The following is a 22,641-nucleotide window of genomic DNA, read 5'->3' on the forward strand; positions in this document are numbered from 1 at the left end:
TTCAAGACATCCAGCACTTCCTCCTCTATGATATGGACATTTTTTTGTATGGGTCTGTCGGAGTGTGTATGTATGTGTGTGTGTGTGTGTGTGTGTGTGTGTGGGGGGGGGGGGGGGGGGCGGCGGTGCAATGGGGTCACCTCTAGTGTGACATGAACCCAAGGTCCCGGTTGAGGCCATCCCCATGGGTACCAAACAGACCGCTGAAGTATTCTCAACTGGGAGGGAACACTCCTGGCTGGTGATTATTGTGCAGTGTCCATTCATCCGTTGTCAAAGCCTCTGCTCCGTTTTGCCAATGTACCATGCCTCAGTGCATCCTTGCCTGCAGCATATGAGTTAGACAACATTGGCTGAGTCACATGAGTACCTGCCATGTACATGGTGGGTGATATCCCCATGTATAATAGTGGTATCCATGTTGACACTCTGATACGCCTTGCAATGTCTGCCGTGACAGGGTTGTATGGTGCTGTCCTGAAAGCCGGGCAGTATAAGTTCAAAGTTAAAAATCACACAACACCAGGTTATAGTCCAACAGGTTAAATTGGAAGCACACTAGCTTTCGGAGCGACGCTCCTTCATCAGGTGATTGTGGAGAGCTCGATCGTAACACAGAATTTATAGCAAAAATTTGCAGTGTGATGTAACTGAAATTATACATTGAAGAATTGATTGTCTGTTAAGCCTTTCATCTGTTAGAATACAGTGATAGTTTCACTTCTTTCATGTGTAAATCACAAAACCCTTTTTTTAAAGTTGCATTCTCAGGTTAGCTGTTAACAATGGTGATAGCTAGACAATATGTTGAAGGTGTTAGCCCCCTGTGTTCTCTGTCTATGACCTGATGTTTAGATTGATTCTAATCTATAGGTATATAGGCCTTTATTGCAAGAGGATTTGAGTTCAGAAGTAGAGAAGTCTTATTGCAGTTACACAGAGCCTTAGCAACACCAGACATTGGAGTTTTGCGTTCAGTGTTGGTGTCCTATCTATTCTTGCCATTGACAGAGTACAGTCGAGAGTGTGGTGCTGGAAAAGCACATCACATAAGGCAGCATCCGAGGAGCAGGAGAATCGATGTTTCGGACGTAAGCTCTTCATCAACAATGAGGCTTGTGGCTGGGGGTGGGTGGGGCTGAGAGATAAATGGGAGGAGGTGGGGCTGGGGGTAAGGTAGCTGAGAATGTGATAGGTAGATGAAGGTGAGGGAGAAGGTGATAGGTCAGAGAGGAAAGTGGAGCGGATAGATGGGAAAGACGATGGACAGGTCAAGAGGGCAGTGCCGAATTGGAGGCTTGGGATTAGGATAAGGTGGGGGGAGGGAAAATGAGGAAACTGGTGAAATCCACAGTACTCCTGTGTTGTTGTTGGGTCCCAAGGCTGAAGATGAGGAGTTCTTCCTCCAGGGGTTGCATGGTTAGGGTTTGGCAATGGAGGAGGCCCAGGACTTGCATGTCCTTGGTGGAGTGAGAGGGGAAGTTGAAGTGTTCAGCCACAGAGCCGTAGGGTTGGTTGGTGCGGGTGTCCCAAAGATGTTCTCTGAAATGATCCATAAGTTGGCGTCTTATCTCCCCGACGTAGAGAAGATCGCATCGGATGCAACAGATATAATAATGACATTAGTGGAGGTACGGGTAAATTTCTGTTGGATGTCTGCAAGTTGGTGCCTGGCTTCAGTGGTGTATAGGCTGGTGCACCAAACTACTACAGTGCCCCCACTTGTCTGCGGGTTTGGTGGTGAGGTTGGGGTTGGAGCAGAGGGAGTGAAAGGCTGTGTGTTGTGAGGACGGGGGGGTGGACAAGTTGGGGAGGTCAATGTCATGGCGGCAGTTAGAAATGAAGAAGTCAAGAGCAGGTAACAGGCCAGCACGGGATGTCCAGATAAATGGGGTGTGTTGGAGGCGAGAGAAGGCGTCCTCAGTGGATGGGCAGGCGTCTTGATTGAAAAAGTGGGCCCGAGTGCAGAGGCAGCAGAATACAGACTTTGACAGAGTACAACAGAAGTTCACTAGGCTGATATTGGATATTTTTGGTGTTGTGTGATTTTTAATCTTTTAGAATGACCATACTGGTTTCAGTTCTTTCATATGTAAATCTCAGAACTTCTTTTAAACTTGCATTTTCAAGTGAACTTTAACAATAGGTGCCATGTCAGCTTAGATAGTACACTGGTGATGACTAATGTTCAGACTGATTCTATTTTTAAAATAGGGCATTTACGGAATCTTACATGTATCAATGCAGTTTTTGAGCAAAGTAAAATGAAATTCTGCAAGTACAAATTTGTGTGTGTTGGGAGAGGGGGTGGTTGTGAGTATCTGTGAGAGAGAGTGTGTATGCGTATATGTGTGAGTGTAACAGGGTATAAGTCTGTGAGAGGGTGCGTGTGTGGGTGTGAATGTGAGCACTGTTTGTGTGTGAACGTATGAAAGAGAGCTTGTATATGAGAGAAGGTCTGCATGCATGTATGGGTCTGAAGGAGTGTGTGTGTGCGCGCGTTTGTGTACGTGTGTGTGTGTGAGAGAGAGTGTGTAGTGCAGTAGGGTCACCTGTGGTGTGACATGAACCCGATGTCCTGGTTGAGGCCAACCTCATGGCTATCAACTTGGCTATCAGCCTCTGCTCGCCCACTTTGCATTGTTGCCTGTCCCGAAGTCCGCTTTGGAGGATGGTTACCCGAAGGTCTGAGGTTGAATGTCTCAGACCGCTGAAGTGTTCCCCGACTGAGAGGGAACATTCCTGGCTGGTGATTGCTGTGCGGTGTCCATTCATCTGTTGCCTTAGCCTCTGCTCGGTCTTAAGAAACCAAGACCTATAAATAGAAAGGTGGGACATACCACCAGCGCTTCATCAGAGACTCTTACTAATGATGTTACATAGTCATAGTGACGAAACATCTGAAAACAAACCTTCCAGCTCTGATAGCTTACATACGTATCATCAACCTGAGCTACAAATCTTATCAAAAATATCCAATATCAGCCTGGTGAACTTCTGTTGTACTCTGTCAAAGTCTGTATTCTGCTGCCTCTGCACTCGGGCCCACTTTTTCAATCAAGACGCCTGCCCATCCACTGAGGACGCCTTCTCTCGCCTCCAACATACCCCATTTATCTGGCCTGTTACCTGCTCTTGACTTCTTCATTTCTAACTGCCTCCATGACATTGACCTCCTCAACTTGTCCACCCCCTGTCCTCACAACACACAGCCCTTCACTCCCTCTGCTCCAACTCCAACCTCACCATCAAACCAGCAGACAAGTGGGGGCACTGTGGTAGTTTGGTGCACCAGCCTATACACCACTGAAGCCAGGCACCAACTTGCAGACATCCAACAGAAATTTACCCGTACCTCCACTAATGTCATTATTGTATCTGTTGCATCCGATGTGATCTTCTCTACATTGGGGAGATAAGACGCCAACTTATGGATCATTTCAGAGAACATCTTTGGGACACCCGCACCAACCAACCCTACGGCTCTGTGGCTGAACACTTCAACTTTCCCTCTCACTCCACCAAGGACATGCAAGTCCTGGGCCTCCTCCATTGCCAAACCCTAACCACGCAACCTCTGGAGGAAGAACTCCTCATCTTCCGCCTTGGGACCCAACAACAACACAGGAGTACTGTGGATTTCACCAGTTTCCTCATTTTCCCTCCCCCCACCTTATCCTAATCCCAAGCCTCCAATTCGGCACTGCCCTCTTGACCTGTCCATCGTCTTTCCCATCTATCCGCTCCACTTTCCTCTCTGACCTATCACCTTCTCCCTCACCTTCATCTACCTATCACATTCTCAGCTACCTTACCCCCAGCCCCACCCCCCTCCCATTTATCTCTCAGCCCCACCCACCCCCAGCCACAAGCCTCATTGTTGATGAAGAGCTTACGTCCGAAACATCGATTCTCCTGCTCCTCGGATGCTGCCTTATGTGATGTGCTTTTCCAGCACATGGTGGTGTTGCTAAGGCTCTGTGTAACTGCAATAAGACTTCTCTGCTTCTGAACTCAAATCCTCTTGCAATAAAGGCCTATATACCATTTGCCTTCCTAACTGCATGCTGCACCTGCCTACTTACTTTCATTGATTAGTGTACAAGAACACTCAGATCCCTTTGAGCATTCACATTTCCCAAAATATCATAATTTAAATAATACACTTCCCTTCTGATTTTCACACCAAATCACATTTCACCATGTTGTACTGCATCTACTGTGTTTGCCTACTCAATCAACTTGTCGAAATCAGTTTGAGGCCTCCTTGCATCCTCCTCATAAGTCACAATCTCAGTTTGATATCAACAAACTTGTATTTGGTTCTAATCTAGGTCATTTATATAGATTGTAAAATGGCTGGGGCCAAGTACTGATCCTTGTAGTACACCACTAGTCACTGCCTACACTTGGAAAAGATGCATTTATTTCTACTTTTTGTCTCCTGTCTGTCAAACAATTCTTGATCCATACTAATATCCCACGTGCTTTAACTTTGCTCACTAACCTCTTATGCAGGATCTTATGAAAAGAATTTTGAACATCTAAATACATGGTTCTATTCTACCAGTTACATCTCAAAAACCTCGAGTAGATTTATGAAGCATGATTTGCCTTTATAATCCCACGCTAGCCATATCCTATCCTGTAAATGCTTTCTAAATGTTCTTTGATCACATGTTTTATAATAGACTCTAGCATTTTCCCCTGACTGATGTTAGGCTAAATCGTTAGTAATTCTCATTTTCTTTCTCTCTCCCCCACCTTTTTTAAAGTAGTGGGGTTACATTTTTCACCTCCAAACTGTAGGAATTTCTTATCGATTTATTTACTGATTTATTGTTGTCACATGTACTGAAATACAGTGAAAAGGGTTGTTTTGCGTGCTATATAGGCAGATCGTACCATACAAAGTGCATCAGGGTAGCAGAACAGAGTGCAGAATATGGTGTTACAACTGCAGAGAAGGTGCACAGAAAGAGATCAGAATTAACATTTAAGAGATCTGTTCAAAAGTCTGATAACAGCAGGGAGGAAGATGTTCTTTAATCTATTCATACGTGTATTCAAACTTTTCCTATCTTCTGCCCGATGGAAGACGGTGGAAGCGATCATAAGTGTGGCTTTGATTATGTTGTTGCTTTCCAGAGGCAGCAGAAAGTATAGATGGAGTCAATGGATGGAAGGGTGGACTGTGTTTTCCATTCTCTATAGTTGGAAGATGATCAGCAATGCATTTAATATTTTGAAGGCCTTGTCCTTTAGTTCTCTGGGTTGTAGATTATCAGGCTCTGGTGCTTTGTCAGCCTTTAACATCTTTAATTTCGCCAGCACCATTATCTGACTAGTACTTTCTTCAATTTTACCCTTTCACCAGATCCGTGGTTCGCTAACATTTCTGGGAGCTTATTCGTGTCCTCTTTTATGAAGACAAAACCAAAGTTTGTTCTATTCTTCTGCCAGTTCTTTGTTTCCCACTATAAGTTTCCTGGTTCTGACTGGAGAAAGTGAGGTCTGCAGATGCTGGAGATCAGAGGTGAAGAAGGGCTTATGCCGGAAACGTCGATTCTCCTGTTCCCTGGATGCTGCCTGACCTGCTGCGCTTTTCCAGCAACACATTTTCAGTCCTGGTTCTGACTGTAAGGGACCAACATTTGTCTTTCCTAATCTTTTTCTCTAAACATATTTATAGACTTTCACGGTCAGTTTCTCTGTTTCCTGTAAATTTACTCCCATTTTCTATTTTCTCTTGTTGGATTAAACTTTTTCTTCTCTTTTGCTGAATTCTAAAATACTCCTAATTCTCAGGCTTGCTAGGTTTTTTTCCTGGTAATTAAATCATCCAATGAGTTTTAGAGTAAACATTTCTTATGACGCTGACTGTTTTATATTGTTGGTTAACTCTGCTGTGTTGAATCTTGATAAATTATGCACGCAAATACAGCCCCTTTCAGTACTTCCCAGATCTCAAGGACCCTGACCCAGATACCTTACGCTGAACATAACACCCAGCATGTCTGTATATTCTTCTGATAAACTCACATTATGGGGAGCTTAACTGATAGCACAATTGAAGATTTAAATATATCAGCAATGTCTAGACATGCTGGAGCTTTTATCTTTGCAAAAGAGACATCTGAGAGTCGACATTAGGCCTATAAAATTGTGAATGCTTATTGTTACGATATGGAGTAAACCCCTCTGCTAATTTAAATCCGACACAGAAAAGATTCACCTTGTGCTGTAATCTGTTAAAATTCAAAAGGCAAAGAACAATCCCAGAGGTCACTATTTAAAGTAAAAATTAACAACTTTATTCTTTAAGTGCAACAGAGAATATTAAAACCAGCAACTATTTACAACTCCTTTCTCTTAAACCTACCTTTTACCTCCCACTCTACAATAACAGTTTGATAAAAGTCCCAATTAAGATTTACAAAAATAATTCAACTTTCAAAATCAGTCAGCTGTTGAATCTTCTCCTTGTAGCTTCTTCTGCATATTTTCCTCTGTCATCTTTTTGATGTTCTGCTGTGCAAACTTCTTATAGACAGGTACCTTTCAGAGAGCTGTTCTGCAGGCAGTCTGTACTTGTTGGTGGCTTGACAGTTTTCCCACTAACTGTTCAAAATGTCCAATTTTACACCCCAAATCGTTGGATCATTTCATTGATTTTAATATTACCAAAATGCTAAATTCAAATTTGATTTGGATTTTGGTATCTTGGGCCTAATTTAAACTGATGGGTCAAATTTGAACTTGTTTTTGTATCATGGCAACCCATCTGCTGCTATTTGTTTCAACCAAGTTTACATTTTTACCTTGTTCATTATTCTCTCTGCCTCTCTAAGTCCGTGCCAGCTTCCAGTCTCTCTTAAAGGTACAGTACATATCTACACCTTCATAACATTATGATAAAACAGAAAGAACGAAAACGTGCTTAATCTTATGGAAATGGCAGGGGTTCGAGCACACTTCTTCAACCGTGGACAATCTTATGTCCCTTCTTTTCGGAAAGGCCCAGACACCTTGTGCCAGTGGACCTACCTCCGCCATCAAGGACCTCCATTTAGGGGGGTGGAATCCTGCCTGCTCAGAACTGTAGGGCAAGGGGGAGACAATGGCCTAATGTTATCCTCGCTAAACTATTAATCTAGAAACTCAGCTAATATTCTGGGGACCAGAGTTCAAATCCTGCCATGGTAGATGAATTTGATAAAGAATGTGGAAATAAGGGTCTAATGAGGACCGTGAAACTACTGTCAATTGTTGTAAAAACTCATCTCGCTCACTAATATGCATTAGGGAAGGAAATCTGTCATCCTGAACTGGTCTGGCCTACATGTGACTCCACACTTAACAGCAATGTGGTTGACTTAATTGTCCTCTGGGCAATATGGGCAATAAATGTTGACCTAACAAGAGATGCCCACATGCCATAATTGAATTAATAAAATCTGAAGCTGGGTACTAGCTATTCTAGACTCATCAGCACCACCAGAAGAGCAGTGGTTTTGAAAGGTATGACACCCACTTGAGGGCCAAGAAACAGAACGCACCCAGGTACAGCATGGCAAGAGGGAGGTCTCCGGCTGGGGTTTATGGGTGATGTTTGAACAAGGGGCTTGGATTAGCAGCAAGGGGCAGGGAAGTGGTTTACAGCGGGCATTAATGAATGATTAATTTTCTAGTTAAGGGCATCAAAGTGCGGTGGGCTAAAAAGGGTGTTCTCAGGCAGCTCCACCACAGACTTAACCTTGGTGGAGACAGGAAAGTGACAGATCAACAGGTTGATTAATGAGCGGAGATATGGCATTGAGGGTGAGTTGGAGGTTTGGATTAGGAATTGGCTGGATGGAAGAAGACAGAGGGTAGTAGTTGATGGCAAAGTTTCTTCATGGAGTGCCGTCACTAGCGGTGTTCCGCAAGGATCTGTTTTGGGACCATTGCTGTTTGTCATTTTTATAAATGACCTGGAAGAGGGGTTAGAAGGTTGGGTGAGCAAGTTTGCGGATGACACGAAAGTCGGAGGAGTTGTTGACAGTGAGGAAGCATGTGGCAGGTTACAGCAGGATATAGAGAAGCTGCAGAGCTGGGCAGAAAGGTGGCAGATGGAATTCAATGTAGCTAAGTGCGAGGTGATTCACTTTGGGAAGAATAACAAAAAGATGGGGTACTGGGCTAATGGTCGGATACTTGGTAGTGTGAATGAGCAGAGGGATCTTGGTGTCTATGTACACAGATCTCTGAAAGTTGCCACCCAGGTAAATAGTGCGGTGAGGAAGGCATATGGCGTACTGGCTTTTATTGGTAGAGGAATTGAGTTCCGGAGTCCTGAGGTCATGATGCAGTTGTATAAGACTCTGGTACGGCCGCATCTGGAATATTGTGTGCAGTTTTGGTCGCCATACTATAGGAAGGATGTGGAGGCATTGGAACGGGTGCAGAGGAGGTTTACCAGGATGTTGCCTGGTATGAAAGGAAAATCGTATGAGGAAAGACTGAGGCACTTGGGGCTGTTTTCACTAGAGAAAAGAAGGTTTAGGGGTGACTTGATTGAGGTGTACAAGATGATTAGGGGGTTAGATAGGGTCGACAGTATGAACCTTTTCCCGCGAATTGAGTCGGGTATTACAAGGGGGCATAGCTTTAAATTAAGGGGGGGTAGATATAGGACTGATGTTAGGGGTAGGTTCTTCACTCAGCGAGTCGTTAGTTCATGGAATGCCCTGCCAGTAACAGTGGTGGACTCTCCCTCTTTATGGGCATTTAAGAGGGCATTGGATAGGTATATGGAGGATAGTGGGTTAGTGTAGTTTAGGTGGGCTTGGATCGGCGCAACATCGAGGGCCCAAGGGCCTGTACTGCGCTGTATTCTTCTATGTTCTATGTTCTATGTTCTATGACACCCCATCATTAAAACTGCCAAAGGGAAGGGTACAAGACTGTGCTCAGTGTTATGGGGATCACCATTGGCGTAAGTACAAGATAGGCGAAAGTGAGGACTGCAGATGCTGGAGATTAGAGATTAGAGTGTGGTGCTGGAAAAGCACAGCAGTTCAGGCAGCATCTGAGAAACAGGAAAATCGATGTTTCAGGAAAATCAGGAATGCCTGATGAAGGGCTTTTGCCCGAAACGTCGATTTTCCTGCTCCTCGTAAGTACATGATAATCAATAAATCTAATAGGGATACAATGAGGGGATTCATTGCGAAGCAAGGGGGTCACATTTGAAAAAGGGGAATTATGGAAACATGAGTTACAAGTTGGCTGAGCTGGACTGGGAAAATACATTAAAAGCCTGACTGTACATTGGCAGTGGATAGTCTTTAAAGAACTGTAAGATGACTTACTGAAACTAGATGTTTCTTCAAGGTGCAAAATCTGAAAAAACTTCAGAAAGAAGTTCAGGATTGCATAAGGAAAAGCTTATAGAGTGGCCAGATATATCAGTACATCTGAGGTTTGGGCAGATTTAAAATACAGCAAAATAGGACCCAAGATTCTGATAATGAAAAGGAGATTAGAATAGGGATGCAATCTCATAAAAAACATAAAATGATCCCGAAAGCTTCCTTAGGTATGTAAAAAATGCAACATTTGGCAAAAACAAATGTGGACCTGTTACAAGCAGAGTCAGGAAAAATTATAATGAGAACAGAAGAAAAATGGAAGGCAAGCTAAATGATTAATTTGTGTAAATTTTCACTGAGGAAAGTACAAATAGTCTCCCAGAAGTAGACATCCAAGCAGCTAGAGAGAATGAAGAGTTTAAAGGAAATTAGTATTATTAAGAAGATTGCACTGGAGAAATTAATGGGACTGAAAATGAATAAATTCCCAGAACCTGATGGTTTGCATCATATTGAATGGCAGGGCAGGCTTGATGGGAGGAATGATCTAGTTCTGTTCCTCTGTTTCTACGAATTCAGTCTTCGTTGTTAGAATGTTAAGATTTTCATCACATGGAGTGGTCGAGATGAAGATAAGCAGAGTTCAGTCAGAGTTGCCATTACTAAATCTCTGTGCTTTCTGAATCAGTGTCAGACTACCTGAATTTTGGAGGTTAGCTCCTCCTGGTCATCAATAGGTGTCAGATGCCTGCTTACTTAGTGATAGTAGATGCTTTGCTGCACAGAGTTATAACACGTGTCTCGGCCTGTCTCCAGCCGTTCAAATAAAGTACATATTTAGATATGTTTTGTATAGTTTAGAAAGTTTGACTAATATGGACGTGAGTCGAGCGTGTGGTGCTGGAAGAGCACAGCCAATCAGGCAGCATCTGAGGAACAAAAGAATCGATGTTTCGAGCATAAGCTCTTTGTCAGGAATCAATCGAAAGATTGATTCTCCTGCTCCTTGGATGCTGCCTGACCGGCTGTGCTTTTCCAGCACTACACTCTCGACTCTGATCTCCAGCATCTGCAGTTCTCACTTTCTCCTAATACGGACATGAGGTTGACGGCTTGTGTAAGCGAGCTGCTTGCCTCCACGAGGACTCTCGAATCATTTTCATGGCTTGGGACTCTTCAAAACACGTGTTAAATGTGTCAATATTGGCAGGAAGACTTTATCTGAGGTAGAGTAAATCAGCAGCATCATGGATGAGGCACCAATAACTTGAATTTTTATAGGTCCTTTAATATGGTGAAACACTCCAAGATGCCTCACAGAAGAGTGATGAAACAAGGTCTAGCTCTGGAACATGTAATTCCACATATAATTCCACAAAGATCGTCCAAACGGATTGCTCAAGAAGACAGCACACCATCACCTTTTCAAGGGCAACAAAGGATGAGCAATAAATGGACAGTAGGCCGATGGGCCGAGGAGTTTAATTTAGATAAATGTGAAATGTTGCATTTTGGCAAGGCAAATCAGGTCAGGATATGTACACTTAATAGTAGGGAGTGTCAAAGAAAGTTCGGAGGGGGGGAGACACAAATAGACAGGGTGGTGAAGAAGGTATTTAGCAATTTGCCTTCATTAGCCAGTTCAGCGTGTACAGGAATTGGGACATCATGTTGCAGCTCATATACAGTAGAGGAATTGGTGAGGCCACTTTTAGAATATTGCGTACAATTCTGGTCACCCTTCTATAGGAAGGATGTTGTTATACTTGAGAGGGTACAGAAAAGATTTACAAAGATGTTGCCAGGACTGGAGGGTTTGTGTTATAGGCAGAGGCTGAATGGGTTGAGGCTTTTTCCCTTGGAGTGTTGGAGACTGAGGGATGATCTTACAGAGGTTTTTCAAATCATGAGGGGCATGGGTAGGGTGAATAGCCAACATCCTTTTTCCTAGGGTGGGGAAGATCAAAACTAGAGGGCATTGGTTTAAGGTGAGGGGGGAAAGAGTTACAAAAGAACTGAGGGGTAACTTTTTCAAGCATGCATGGAATGAGCTGCCAGAAGAAATGGTGGAGGTGGATAGAATTATAACATTTAGAAGTTATCTGGATGGGTATATGAATAGGAAGGATTTAGTGGGTTATAAGCCAAATGCTGGCAAATGGGACTAGGTCAGATTGGGATAACTGATCGGCATGGAAGAGTTGGACTGAAGGGTCTGTTTCCCCTGGGTATGACCCTATGACTCTAACTGATAACAGAAGCGCAACTATTCCCATTTGGTGAACTTCTGCATGTGCACCAAAAGCAAAAGTCTTCACCTTTCCTTGAGACACACAGACACAGGTTAACAGTTTCTTCAGTGAACTCTTAAGAATAAAGGCAGAGCTTTTTCCTGTTATTTTGTCTACTTTGCCTCTGCTTAACAGCACACATGCTAGAATAGGACTCTTCTTCTGAAGTGAACCTGTTTTGGCCTCTCTTTCTCTAGGTCATAGCAGCTCAACTTAATAAATTGTGTCACCAGGGGAGCTTATCAAATCATTTAGCTTAAGTACCTAAATTCTCAGAAATGCTATTTTGACTCACTGCTAAAAGAATGAGTTTCTGACTCTTAAAAAATTTCGCCTTCACAGATTGAAAACCATAAGTCCATTTACCTCTACTTTACAACCCAGATTCCCAAACAATAATAATAGCAACGACAATAATGTATATTATAAACCTTTATCACAGGGTACAATCAATAATTAGAAAAGATAATAGAATGCTATTATACCATTGCAAGATGAATAGAATATGAACATAGAAAGATTATTGTGGGATATGGGTAAATTAATGTTACTTCTGCAATTCTGCAATTATAATTGATTATACAAAAAATAAATGCACTCACATCAGTGTGTAATTGTTTCAGCCAAGAGCTGAGTCAACAAGAATTGAAACTATGTGGAGGAAATGCATAATTGTTTTTTTGTATTAGCTAAAAATGTATGCAAGAAAGAAACGGGACTGCAAAACAATGGTAGAAATACAGGCACTAGATAAAATGCTGTTAAGAGAGGCAGTTAAACTAAATATGCCTGTATAAACAGTAGGCATAAACATCTGTTTCCCACTTTTACAGAAACACAGGAACAAACCCCCAATTAAAAGGGCTTAGTGATAAGATGCTGTGAGGGGCAGCACAGATGGAGGGAATAGATCATCACACCCACTTGCAAGTGTGAAATAAAGGACACTACTGATTCAGATCTTGTCTCGGACTGAAATTATTGAAGTGAGTGAACTTTGTTTCTCACAATTATTATTCAGGTACACAGGGCATTGGTAAGACCACATCTGGGGTTTTATTTAGAGATAATTGATCACCTTATTTAAGGAAAGGGCTCAGTGGGAGAGGTGGCATGGTGGCTCAGTGGTTAGCACCCAATTAAGAAAGGCTTTCTTTTTATCTCGCAGAAGGTCATGAGTCTTTGGAACTTTCTTCCTCAAAAGTGGTGGAAATAAAGGCAGAATATCTTGAAAGCAAAGGTACACAAAGAGATGAAAGATTAAGGTGGTAGGTGGAAATGTGGAATAATCAAGTGAGCAACGATTGTTTTGAAATGAATAGGAAGCTCAAAGGGCAGAGTGGCCTTCTCCTGCTCCTCGTGTATGTTAACATGCAGGCTATAAAGGTCAAGCCTGGGAAGGGGACTGACTGAATTGCTATTTGAAGAGCTTGCATGCACCTAATGTTGTGAATGGTCTCAATGTTTGCAACCTATTGATTTTGTGCATGGCCAGTCTATTATCAGATCTCATCTATTGCTGATCTTGAGCCATTCAACCAGAAGTGGGTGAGACTCTTCACCTCACGCATCTCTGAGCTTGACTAGCCTCTGGCTTGTGTCTTTGCTCAGGGGCTCAAGCGGGAAATCAAGGACACGAACCGTCACTTGATCTGCCTTTTAGCACAGCATTCTTTGTGTCACATTGTTACACTGCAGCTAAAAATAGAAACTGCTTTGCATATGGATCCTGCAAATGCAACTTCAAAATGCTGCATTAAATTTAGCCTTTGCAAGGAGCGGCATGGATTAAAATTAGCTCAGGCTTTCTCTATCCAAAGCTAAAAATAGTTTTGTGGGTGTAGAAAGCTAAAATATAGAATTGGACTTTTACAGGTAATGAAATGGTTTAGATTTTAAATCGAATGTTATGAGTAGGGGATTAGTGTAAATATTTAATACAATATAGAAATATTAAACATTAATTATTTGATAGCTTATATAATGCCATAATATAATTTCTCAAGAAGATCTGTAAACATAATCAGTTTTTATCAAAAGATTTCTGCACTAATATTAATGTTACAAAATGCTTTCCATTACTGCTAAATTACAGTCTGCTCTATTTATATTTTTCTCACTGCATCTCGTTGAACGGTGTACAGGGATTGAAGATCCATCCACCCATAATATTTCCTTCAATAAACTCCCAGAGGATTTCAGCATATACCATTTTATTGGAAAGGGGTCCGCAGTGGCATTTTGCAAACATGTAAACTGCGGATAACCAACAGGAAACCCGCTCCTGATTCGACAAAGGCTACGCGACATTACAGGGTACTTTCACAAAAATGTATAAAAATCAATTAAAAAGAGATTTGTCTTGCTGCCAGGAATAATTTCTTAGGTTCGCCCTCGTATTCGTGAAATGGGAGCAGACTAGTCTATGAGGAGCTGTGCTGCACCAGTGAAATATACATCAGTTTTGTGGGCATTGGAGGGACGGAATTTGACTTCAAGCGCAGGGGAAAAAGCATCAAGCAGTTCTGGACCTGAGATATTCTTTGCACTGACTGCACTAAGAGTGTTCCGAAGCATGGGATATGCTGCGAAAAGAATTTTCTTCTTCTTATGGATGGTGTATGTGTTGCTGTTAATCGAGTCGAAGACATCCAAGCAGCTGAGATGTCCCGGGGGGTGCACTTGCTCCAAGGATAATGCTTTGTGCGAAAATAGAAAATCCATTCCACACAATTTTCCTCCTGGTGTAGTTTCCTTGTGAGTACTGCGTGATGCATACTTTTACCGTCATTGGCATTAATCGGACGCTTGACTGTGTTTATTATATAATGTTGCATGATCACCGCAGGATCTCACCTACCTTACACCCTTGTCATTGCAATTGTGTAAAAAAAAAGACGCCTGTGAATGCAGACCACTGTTCATCATGTTTGAGGGATACTTCCATGCTGCTGTCAGTTGATGATGGATATATCAGTCAACAGTGATTCGATTGATTGGAAAAGCTCAGAATTTCTGATCTTTTTAATTGGTGCGTTTTGTTTACAGGTCGTTTGCGAAGTCTGGTTTCAGTGAAATCCCACAAGGCAGCTTTTTACACATGCCTTCCCTGCAGCTCCTGTAAGATCCTTTTTTTGTGTTTATTCAGTTGATAATGAACACACGTTGTGGCGTGGAAGCAGCGGCTGTGTCGGCGGCATGTCAGGAGGGGTTTAATGCTGATGCAGTTACTCTGAAATAAATACAATACTAACCGTGCAAGAAGAGGTTAATACTAAAATCTCCCCGGGAATGGTTAAACAGCAAGGCAATGAGTATTAAATTGTTGGGCAATTTAAAAAAAAAGTATTATCTGCACAGACGTCTGTATAGGAGACTCAAATATATAAGGTGTAAATTATTAGTGTTAGTGTGTAGAGAGAACTTGTGACTTTGTATGTATCAAGCAGTACATAACAGAACATCAGTTTTGACTCAGATTATGATGTTATAAAATTCAATGAAAAAATAACATCCTTCCTGATAATACTGTAATATTTGGAAAGGAAAAGATATTTTACCTGGGTACTACATTCTAACTTGACAAAGGAATCATATAGGTTTAGCTTCTCATTGCTACAAGAACAGCAGGAGTATTACTGCAGCAAAACTTGTAACAGCGCAGGGTTACATTTTAAAAATAATTAGCTCAGTACTGCTGTGAAGGAGAGCTGGTTGAGTAATAGCAAAACACTGTGCTGCTGGAGATCTGAAATAAAAAGAGAAAGTGCTGGGGAAACTCAGCAAACCTGACAGCATCTGTTCTGTAAGAGAATCATAATAGACTCAAACCATTGGCTCTTTCTCCATAGGTCTGCTGAGTTTCTCAGGTACTCTCTGGTTGAGTAGTATGTTTTTAAAAATGAAATTTCTTAAATATAGAGTGCTTCAGGCCAAGGCTGTACCGCTGAAGCTGAATATTTTACAGTGTTGTACATTCTGATAATTTCCATGTTATGTCTTCGAACTGTTGTGATAGAAAACCACTTGGAGCCTCGCATCTAGAGGTAGATATATGCTTCGGTTAATCAGATTGGCCTTCCAAAGGTCACTCAATTTTCCCACTGTAGAAAGGAGTGATCTTTCATTTTTGTAATGTTATCCTGAAACACTTAACAGCCCATCAAGTACTGTTGAAATCTAGTCATTGTGTCCGATACATAGCAACCATTGGAGACACATCAAGCTCCCAGTTATAGCAATGAGAGCCACCTTCTGGTTTCATTGGCCAAGGGTTAAATATTGGCCATATTCCCCTCCAACCCGCCACCTCCATTCTTCTTTGAAAAAATACCAGGGAATCTCTTCATCCTCCTGAGAGGGAAGACAGGGTGTCAGTTTAATGTTTAATCTGGAAGGCAGTCAGCAGCACTGCAGATCATGAGAATGTGCATGAATCTCAGGATGTGGCTCAATTCTACAACTTTCCAATTCAGAGGTGCATGTGTTACCTTCCGAGTAAAGGCTGACCTTCATACCCAGATTTCTAATTTGCCTCAGCCTTCAAAAATTGGAGGCTTTGTGGAGTTAGTAAGATCAGGGAAAAGTCACAAATGTCACTGACATTAAAGTTCTTTGGTAATATGGTGGCTGATAATGCCTCTTGAATACATTGCTGGTTGTTATGGTGCATATAAACGCCCAGCATGTCATAGAGTCATACAGTCACACAGCATTGAAACAGACTCTTTGGTCCAACTAGTCCACGTTAACCAAATTTCCCAAATTAACTAGTCCCACTTACCAGCGTTTGGCCCATAACCCTCTAAACATTTCCGATCAATATACCTGTCTAAACATCTTTTAAGTGTTGTAACTGTATCTGCATATACCACTTGCTTTGGCAGTTCATTCCACACACGAACCACTGTCTGTGTTTAAAAGTTGCCTCTTAGTTCACTTTTAAATCTTTCTCCTTATATGGCCCTTAGTTTTGAACTCCCCCACCTTAGGGAACAGCCTTTGTTACTCACATTATCAATGACCCTCACGGTTTTATAAAACTCTATAACCTCCCAACCTGCTATGCTGCTCTGAAAAAAGTCTCAGCCTATTCAGCTTCTTCTTAGAACTCAAACCATTCCTGGCAACATCCTGGTAAATCTTTTCTGAACCCGCTTCAATTTAATAATATTCTTCCTATAGCAGGGCAACCAGAACTGTACACAGAAATTAAACCTCAAAAATATTTTAGAATTCTTTGAGGGAACAAGCAGGATATGTAAAGGGAAAGCATTGAATGTAAAATATTTGGATTTACAGAAAGTACTTGATATGGTACCACATGATAGGCTACTTAATAAATTAAGAGCCTGTTGTTTTTGGGTTAGTATATTAGCATGGATAAAGGACTGGTTAACTAACAGAAGATAGATAGTTAGGGTAGTAGGGGCATTTTCAGAGTGACAACCAATAATTAGTGGAGAGCCACAAGGATCAGTGCTGGGGACACAGTTATTTATAATATACTGGTGATTTGGATGAGAAAAGTGAATGTACCACAGCCAAGTTTATGAATGACACAAAAATAAGTGGGAAAGCTAGTGGTGAGGATGGTAGAGAGATATAGGCAGATTAAGTGAATAGGAGAAAGTGAGGACTGCAGATGCTGGAGATCAGAGCTGAAAATGTGTTGCTGGAAAAGTGCAGCAGGTCAGGCAGCATCCAAGGAACAGGAGAATCGACGTTTTGGGCATAAGCCCTTCTTCAGGAACCGAAACGTCGATTCTCCTGCTCCTTGATGCTGCCTGACCTGCTGCACTTTTCCAGCAACACATTTCCAGATTAAGTGAATAGACAAAAACTTGATAGATGGAATGTGATGTGGGAAAAGGTGAGGTTATGCACTTTTTCAGGAAGAGTAGAAACAGTGAATATTAATTAAATGTGGAAAGACTGCAGAAATTTGCAGCACAGGTGGATTTGGGGATCCTTGTACATCACAAAAGGAGACACAACCATTGTGTGACAAGAGCTCATTCAAAGTGATTTGCATTTTAAATCTGATTTATGAATTGAATTAAAATTCACCGCAAGGCTGTTTGGGGATTGAGTGCATCCCTGGAGCAATAGACCTCGCAAATCGTGAGTCCAGAAATGTTACCCCATCTTATTGTTAAACAACCTGTTCAGACATGTTATGACAAACGTCTGGAACAAGTGGCAATTGAACTTGCTATCATCCACTAGCTTGTTAGCAGGTAATAAGAAAGGCAAATGGAATGTTAGACCATAATACCGTGAGACACAGGAGCCGAATTAGGCCATTAGGACAATCGAGTCTGCTCCCCCGTTCAGTCATGGCTAATATGTTTCTCAACTCCATTCTCCTGCCCTCTCCCCGTATTCCTTGATCCCCTTACTAACCAAGAACCTATCTATCTCTGTCTTAAAGATACTCAATGACTTGGCCTCCATAGCCCTCTGTGGCAATGAGTTCTACAGATTAACCACCCTCTGGCTGACGAAATCCCTCTTCATCTAATTTCCAAAGGGCAACCCTTCACTCTGAGGCTGTACCCTCGGGTCCAACGTGTGAAAACATTTTCTGTATATTCACTGTGTCCAAGCCTCCCAGAATTCTGTAAGTTTCAATCAGATACCCCTTCATCCTTCCAAACTCCATTAAGCACAGATCCAGTGTCCTCAACTGCACCTTAGCCTTTATTTCAAAAGAAATAAAGGGCGGCACGGTGGCACAGTGGTTAGCACTGCTGCCTCACAGCGCTCGAGACCCGGTTCAATTCCGACTCAAGCGACTGACTGTGTGGAGTTTGTACATTCTCCCCATGACTGCGTGGGTTTCCTCCGGGTGCTCCGGTTTCCTCCCACAGTTCAAAGATGTGCAGGTCAGGTGAATTGGCCACGCTAAATTGCCCGTAGTGTTAGGTAAAGGGGTAAATGTAGGGGAATGAGTGGGTTGCGCTTCGGCGGGTCGGTGTGAACTTGTTGGGCCAAAGGGCCTGTTTCCACACTGTAAGTAATCTAATCTAATTTAATCTAATCAAAATGGAGTATTAAAATAGGGTGGTCTTGCTAAACCTATACAAGGTACAAGTCAGATCACAGCTTGAATACTATGAGCAGTTTTGTGCCTCATATCTAAGGAAAGACACACAGGTATTGGAGGAGGTCCAGAGAAGGTTCACTGGGCTGATATCAGGTATGGAGGGACTGTCTTATCAGGAAAAGTTAATTGGGTTGGACTTGTATTCAGTGGAATTTAGAAGAATAAGAGGCAACCTATTGAAACATACAATAAGGGGATTTCACACAAAGATGTAGTGAGGCTGTTTCCCCTTGTGGGAGAGTCTTGGACCAGAGGATATAATCTCAGTGTAATGAGTCACCTATTTAAAACAGGGATGAGGAGAATTTTTTTCTCTCATTTGTTAATCTGCGGAACTCATTTTTTCTCTCAGAAGGTTTTACTGCAGAGGGTCATTGAGGCTGGGTTGTTAAGTATATTTTAAGGGTAAGTTAGATAGACGTTTAGTCAATAAGGGTTGTGGAGATGACACAGGAGAGTGCAGTTGAGGATTATCAGATCAACAACAATCTCATTGAATGTCAAAGCAGACTCGATGGTCTAAATGGGCTACTTCTACTTCAACATCTTGTCATCTTGTAAATACTCAGCAATCTGATGTTGCAGTTGTGAACTATTTTATGTGCTGTGCTGTGACAATCTAGATTTGACCAGAAGCATGTACAATTGATTTGAACATTGCTTAAAACACCAGGGGTATCAAACCTAGTGAGTAGATGGCTGTCGGAGCTTACTGCTGGAATGAGGGCTAGGAGAAATTGAGGACTGCAGTTGCTAAAGATCAGAGTCGAAAAGTGTGGCGCTGGAAAAGCCCAGCATGTCAGGTAGCATCCGAGGAACAGGGGAATCGACATTTCAGGCCTCAGCCTATCCACTATGTCATTTATGAAGCCTAATTCACATTCCCGCTCTACCTGCTGTGAGCTGTAAAATGTGAGAGCATGCCAGGAAAGGATAGGCCTCTCCCAGCAGGGTGAAGACAAGGGACACTGTGAGTTATAATATTTCCATTTACTCCAGTTTTTAAAAGTGAAAACATCTTTCCTTGTCGTTTCTGGTTAATTTTATTCAACCTGCTGAGACCTCCTGGCCCACACTACCATTGTGTGACAGGAGCTCCTTCAAAGCGATGTATGTTTTAAATCTGATTTATTAATTTGATTTAAATTCTCCCCGAAGTTGTGTGCAATTGAACTCCTGTCACTGGAACAATGGCCTTGCAATTATGAGTTCAGAAATGTTACCCCATCTTATTTTTAACCAACCTGTTCAGACATGTTATGATATATCTCTGGAATAAGTGACAATGAACTTAGACTTTCTGGCCTAGACGTAGGGACATTACCATTGTACTTTATTTCAAAAGGGAACCCACACAGTGACTATCACTGAGATTAGCATTCATCTCCAGATTTAATTAATCGCAACCAGCTACCAAAGTGTGAATTGAACCCAGTGTCCCTAGGATTAGGAGTCTCTTGATATCATCATTAAACCACCATCTCCCCATTAGTTATTTTAAATCAATCTGTTCAGACATGTTATGGCATCAAAGATAAGTGGGACTTGAAGCCACATTTTCTAGCTCAGAGGTAGGAAATCTACCATTGCACCATAAAAGCCTCTCTCTTGACTTTTCTAATCATTTTACCTTCATGGCTATCATGTTGTTAATTAAGTCAGCTGACATGGTACAGACTAGCACACAAACCTGGGACATCCTGATCTGACTGGGTCAATGCCAGAACCCAGAGTGCAGCCACCTAGCAGTACATACTGAAGCAGTCCATGTCCAAATGCATTGAGACCTGGATGACATTCAGGATTAGGCTGATAAGTAGAAAGTAACAATTTGGCAATGACTATTTCTAACAAGAAGAATCTAAACATCACCACTTGTTATTAAATTACCATCATTGAATTTCCTGTTAGAATCCTGGACCAAAATGCCAAATTTACGTTATGATCTGGCCAGGGGCCAGTGTTACATCTCCAGTAAATGGTAATACTGGGCAAGTCAGTGAAATCTTGCTTGACAATATCAATTTTATTTTTGATTTTTGTTTACTGTGATGGTCAGTCACGGAACATGTTCACAAGAGGCCGCAATAACATATAGTAATAGTTTATTTTTGATCAAAGCAGAAAAGACACAAACAACATTACCAATATAAAAAAGACTTTTTGAATGAAACCCTCTTAATTACAAATATCAGAAATAAACATTCAATCCCTTTTACTGTCAACAACAACCTTCCAAATACTCAAACGTCAGAGAAGAGTCACCTTGTCTTAACTTGGAGTTATTTTTATTCAATTGGCACGGCTATAATTGGTTATCGAATTTTAGTTCTTACTGATTTTGAAGCATTTTGAGAACAAATGCATGACTTTTCCATTCCCTCAGCTTTCAGCAGTTTTCCTTTTGGGAGTTTTCTTTAAAGCCATTCAGGATTTTTCCACAATGGCCTCACTTTTTAGTCAATGCAAAACTAATAATATTTTGTCAATCTGACTGAAGTTGCACATGATGGTAGTGGATGGTTTTGTCTATGATACTGAACTCCAGTTGCTAGGCAACAGCAGTTTTTCTGTCTCTTGTACCTTTGTTTCTAATGCACTGATCTGTTCACCTCAAGCTCTACCACAAGCTTGCAAACCTTCATTAAAAATGCATGCATTAACAAAGTTCAGATACTCAATCACCACTCAAAGAACCAATCTAAAATTAAATTAAAACCATGTCTCTCTTTCTTAACACACAATAGAGAAATACAAATCAAACATAAAGCCATATTTGGTCTGTTCAGTTTAGAACTCAAGGTTCCAAAAAAAATTGTAAACTGTCATTACACCAGCAACTTCTAAGGAGACTTACTAAGAGAACAAAGCCATAAGATTTAACAGTTTCAAACAAACTAACAAGGTCATGTTGTTAGGTCACTTTTGGAATACTGCATTCAATTCTGGTCTCCCTGCTGTAGGAAAGTTGTTGTGAAACTTGAAAGAGTTCAGAAAAGATTGACAAGGGTGTTGCCAGGGTTGGAGGGCTTGAGTTTTCATGAGAGGCTGAATAAGTTGGGGCTGTTTTCCCTGGAGCATTGGAGGCTGAGAGGTGACCTTACAGAGGTTTATAAAATCATGAAAGGCATGGATAGGATGAATATTCAAGGATTTTTCCCCAGGATAAGGGAAGTCCTAATGAGAAGGCATGGGTTTAAGGTGAGGGTGCAACTTTTTCACGCAGAGGTTGATGCGCGTACGGAATGGCTGCCAGAGGAGATGGTGGGGGCTGGTACAATTAAAACATTTAAAAGGCATCTGGATGGATATATGAATAGGAAAGGTTTAGAGGGATATGGGCCAAATGCTGGCAAATGCTGGACTAGATAATTCCTGATGAAGGGCTTATGCTTGAAACGTTGACTCTTCTGTTCCTCGGATGCTGCCTTACTTGCTGTGCTTATCCAGCACCACACATTTCGACTCTGACTCTCCAGCATCTGCAGTCCTCACTTTCTCCTAGGGACTAGATTATTATAGAATATCTGGTTGGTACGGACAAGTTGGACTGAAGAGTCTATTTCCATGCTATATATCTTTATGATTCTTTGACTCTATTTGCACAACTTCTTTCTAACACCCAGAATTAACATTTAGTAAATATAGATATTAGGCTGTGATCAAACCTCACAGTGCACCTCAAATAGCAAATATGATTAAAACAGATCCTACACGTTTGTTAGCAATACTCTTGATGTATTAATGACATAGTGCGTCATCAAATCCCATGAAACTTTGCAAGAGATTACAGTTCTTAATTCTGTTAATCTGGCCATGACGTTCCCTCTTGGGGCTGCTCTTCCGTGGAGTGCTTGAATGACTGCTTCTGTTGTGGTCAATCAACCTC

At 41.7% G+C, this 22,641-nt stretch overlaps 1 protein-coding gene across 1 annotated transcript in view; it reads left to right on the top strand.

The window, feature by feature from the left end:
- The first annotated feature begins 13,392 nt into the window (after positions 1 to 13,392).
- Positions 13,393 to 22,641, top strand: part of LOC122548844 (leucine-rich glioma-inactivated protein 1-like) — a 30,277-nt gene continuing 21,028 nt past the window's right edge. The window contains exons 1-3 of the mRNA XM_043687692.2: positions 13,393 to 13,519; positions 13,789 to 14,401; positions 14,693 to 14,764. Coding sequence (XP_043543627.2) covers positions 14,070 to 14,401; positions 14,693 to 14,764 — 404 coding nt within the window. The 5' untranslated portion in view covers positions 13,393 to 13,519; positions 13,789 to 14,069. The remainder of the gene's footprint in view (positions 13,520 to 13,788; positions 14,402 to 14,692; positions 14,765 to 22,641) is intronic.

The sequence above is a fragment of the Chiloscyllium plagiosum genome, unplaced genomic scaffold, assembly GCF_037043375.1.
Source record: "Chiloscyllium plagiosum isolate Xiang-an unplaced genomic scaffold, Cpla_swu_hap1 HiC_scaffold_4, whole genome shotgun sequence".
Lineage (NCBI taxonomy): Eukaryota > Metazoa > Chordata > Chondrichthyes > Orectolobiformes > Hemiscylliidae > Chiloscyllium > Chiloscyllium plagiosum.